Source organism: Monoraphidium neglectum (assembly GCF_000611645.1).
Source record: "Monoraphidium neglectum strain SAG 48.87 unplaced genomic scaffold scaffold03787, whole genome shotgun sequence".
Lineage (NCBI taxonomy): Eukaryota > Viridiplantae > Chlorophyta > Chlorophyceae > Sphaeropleales > Selenastraceae > Monoraphidium > Monoraphidium neglectum.
The window spans coordinates 2823-6068 of NW_014009842.1; the positions used below are offsets into that span (position 1 = coordinate 2823).

Consider the following 3246-nt stretch of genomic DNA (forward strand, 5'->3'; position numbering starts at 1 on the left):
GGGCCCGCTCCCGCCGGCAGCGGAGGTCCCAGACAGCCCCAGGGGCAGCAGCGCGCCCCCCAGCGCGCGCAAACCCAGCCGTCACCAGGGACCCCGGGAGGGCGCCGCTGATGCTGCGCCGGTCGCGTCTGGGGCGTTTCACGAGTCCCCCGGCCTGGCGTCGGCGGCCGCTGCAGCCGGCGGGCCGGCCGCGAGCGGCGCGCCCGGGCTGGGAGCCGGCCCGCCGACGAGCACGGCTGCGGCCGGGGCTGCCGGGCCCGTACGTGCGTCTCAGGCGGGCGCCTCGTCACCCGCAGGGCGGCCGCTGTCGGCCTCCCAGCCGCAGCCCTCGCAACGCGATGCAGATGCGAGCACTATCTTCAGCGGCAGCAGGAGTGCCAGGAGCGGCGGTGCACTGCGCAGCAGCGGCAGCCGCGGCCAGGAGGACCCGGCGAGGCGACGGAGCGGTCCCGCTGACGGGCGCCGGCGCGGGCGCGAGCGCAGCCGGCGGCGCAGCATAAGCAGCAGCAGAAGCAGGAGCAGGAGCGGGAGGGAGAGCAGGAGCAGGAGCAGGAGCCTTAGCATTAGCAGGCATCGCGACAGGAGCCGCAGCAGGGGCAGGGGCGGGCGTTCAGAGCGCCGTGGCCGCCCGGGCCGCAGCCGCAGCCAGACTCCGGGCCACATCCCAGGCTTTGGCCGCCATTGGGCCGGCCAGCAGCCCGTGACGCACACCAGCAGCGGGCGCCGGCGTCCCCACAGCGGCAAAAGCAGGAGCAGCAGCAGGGGGCGCCGCTGGAGCCACCGGGGTCAGGACACAAGCCGCAGCCGCAGCCGCAGCCGCAGCTGTGCGCGGCCCGCTGGCAGCAGCGGTGGTAGGCACGCGCGAGTCGCGCGCCGCACTGGCCGCCGCTGCAGCCTCAGCCGTAGCCGCAGCTGTGGCCGCAGCCGCAGCCGCAGTCCGGCTCGGCGCGCCTCGCACGGCGACAGCCGCCGTGGCGGCGGCAGCCGGTGGTTTGACGGCCAGGCTGCAGCCAAGGCGCCGGCTGCCAGCGCGTCAAGCTATGGGGCAGGACCGGGGCCGGGCGCAGCTGCAGGGAGCAGCTCGCAACAGCACGGTGTCGTCGCAGGGGCCGGCGCAGTCAATGCCGCGGTCGTGCCAGCAACCCCTGCCGCCCAAGTCGCGCTGGTGGTGCCGAGGCCGCTGCCGGCGCCGCATTTTGCCGGTGCTTCGAAGCCGGGCGAGCTAGCGGCCTCCCTCAACCCCGCAGCGGGCGCGCCACGGCCTGGCAATTCTGGCCCGTCAGCGGCGCCAGCGGCTCTTGGCGAGAGCGACCTGTCGCATTCTGCCAAGCCGCGCAGCCCCTGTTCAGGGCCATCGCCTGCGCCGCCCTCAGCGCCGGCGGTCGGTGGTGCAGGGGCAGCCTTGGGCCGCGACGCCGCAGCACCGGGCCTATTTGCCCCTGCGGCCCCTTCTCCCACGCCCTCCGGCCCGCCAGCGCCCCTTGTGGCGCTGGCGCCAGGGGCGGCGCCCGTCCTCGCCGAGGGCGGGGCCAAGGGCCAGTGGTGCAACGGGGTTTTCGTGCCTGAGGTCACTGGGAACTGGGAGGACGTGTGTGACTTTGATTTCGACGGAGAGGACGACGATCCTGGCGCTGGCCAGAACGAGGGCGCCTTCGCCGCGCCGCTCGTCCCGCACCTGCCGCCCTTGCTGCCTGCGGAGCGGGTGCAGCCTGCGGCGGGGCCGGCGCAGGGGCCGCGGGGGCCCTCGGGTGGCGGCGGCGCGTGCTTTGACTGGCGCAAGATGCCATCAAGCGGCGGCGCCAGAGCCGCACCTGCCGCGCCCGGTGGTGGCTGAGGAACCGCGCTGTCTGTTCACCTGCAGGCGCAGGCGGCCTGGCGCACATGTCCCCTTGTGTCCCCCAGCGGAGGCTGCCCTGTGACTGTCTGGGCGCTGTGCTGAGGCGCATCCTGCCCCAACTGCGTGCTTAGGTGCACCCTCACTCATCAAGTGCGTCCTCAGGGTTTTTGAGCAAGCACCAGAAGCCAAAGGTCATGTTTAATGCAGGCAACGGTGTGTTTGCTTCTCGGCCTCCAGACTCGTTTCTTGGCTGTGCAGCAAGCTCCTTTCTGTGACGGTTTTCACCGCTTTCCTTAACAATTTCCTATTTCGCTGTTGACACGGCGTAGCTAGCCATGTCCCCTTGCATATCCCGTGCAACACTGACCAAGCCATGTGTATCAATAGCCATGTGTATCAATACAGCAGTATACACCCTCACAAACGTGTAAACACTGACCAGTCCGTCCTTGGCCAGCAAGGTCTATGCCTGAAGTTGGGAGCGTTAGTCGGCGTTTTGTCCTACGCCTTTGGGGCCCTGGTGTGCGCCGCATGTGTGCATGCATACGTCACGCAAATTCCCCTGTCACAGCTGCTCGAGAGCCATTCGTGGGGCCCGTTGACTGCGGGTGAGACGAGCTGAGGCGAGCAAGAGACACACACGGCTAATCAGCAGGACGAAACCGTGTCGCACAGCCGCCTTTCGATGACGGCCGCGCCGCTGGTGCCAGACCCTGGAGGTTTGATACCTGAACAACCATCTCTATCTGCTTTGACGTTCATATTCCTCATGCGTGCCATGGATCGGCCACTGCGTCGTGGCAGCTGCTCAAGATCGAGCACGAAGGAAACGCCAAAATGCACGCCTCTTTCCGTTTCGTCGATTCGTTTGGGACTGATCCCGTGACGAAAAACATACATTCAACTACGACAACACGTAGACTGCCAACTCAAAAAGTCTTGTCGCCCGCCATTCGTGCTACGCTCTCGACGGGGACGGCACACATAAGGTGAGCATCTATGAGTTGTTCTACATATACACGCGAAGCGCTTCGCGGGTTTCAACGGGCCTCCAGCCCCAGGCACCCAACGACAGCGTGCGACCTCCTCAGCGGCCATGGCCCCTTGCCCGATCATTATTTATCAGTGGGGAGGCTTCCTGACTGCAGCTGACATGGCTGGTGTACCTGCTGCCCCGGCGGCGTCGGGGCGATGCCTCACTCGATTCGTGCTGATGCCAGGCTTGCGGACACTTGCGACCCCTCATCCATCTCCGACCGCCTGCATTGCAGATCAAGCCTGCTTAGGGCTCCCGTGCCCCCTGGGCACTTATACACGGGCGTAATGCGGTCGTTGCTGGCGCTGCGCCAGCTGCAAGAGGGCGTAGTCCGCGCCCAGCGCGCCGCCCTCCCTGCCGCTCAGCCACCGAG

General features: G+C 68.1%; 1 protein-coding gene across 1 annotated transcript; it reads left to right on the forward strand.

The window, feature by feature from the left end:
* Positions 1 to 25: 25 nt before the first annotated feature.
* On the forward strand, positions 26 to 1834 carry MNEG_13377 (hypothetical protein; the record flags this gene model as incomplete). Its single annotated transcript, XM_014038151.1, has 1 exon — positions 26 to 1834. A coding segment is annotated over one exon (1809 nt), but the record flags the coding sequence as incomplete, so codon positions are not given.
* Positions 1835 to 3246: the final 1412 nt, after the last annotated feature.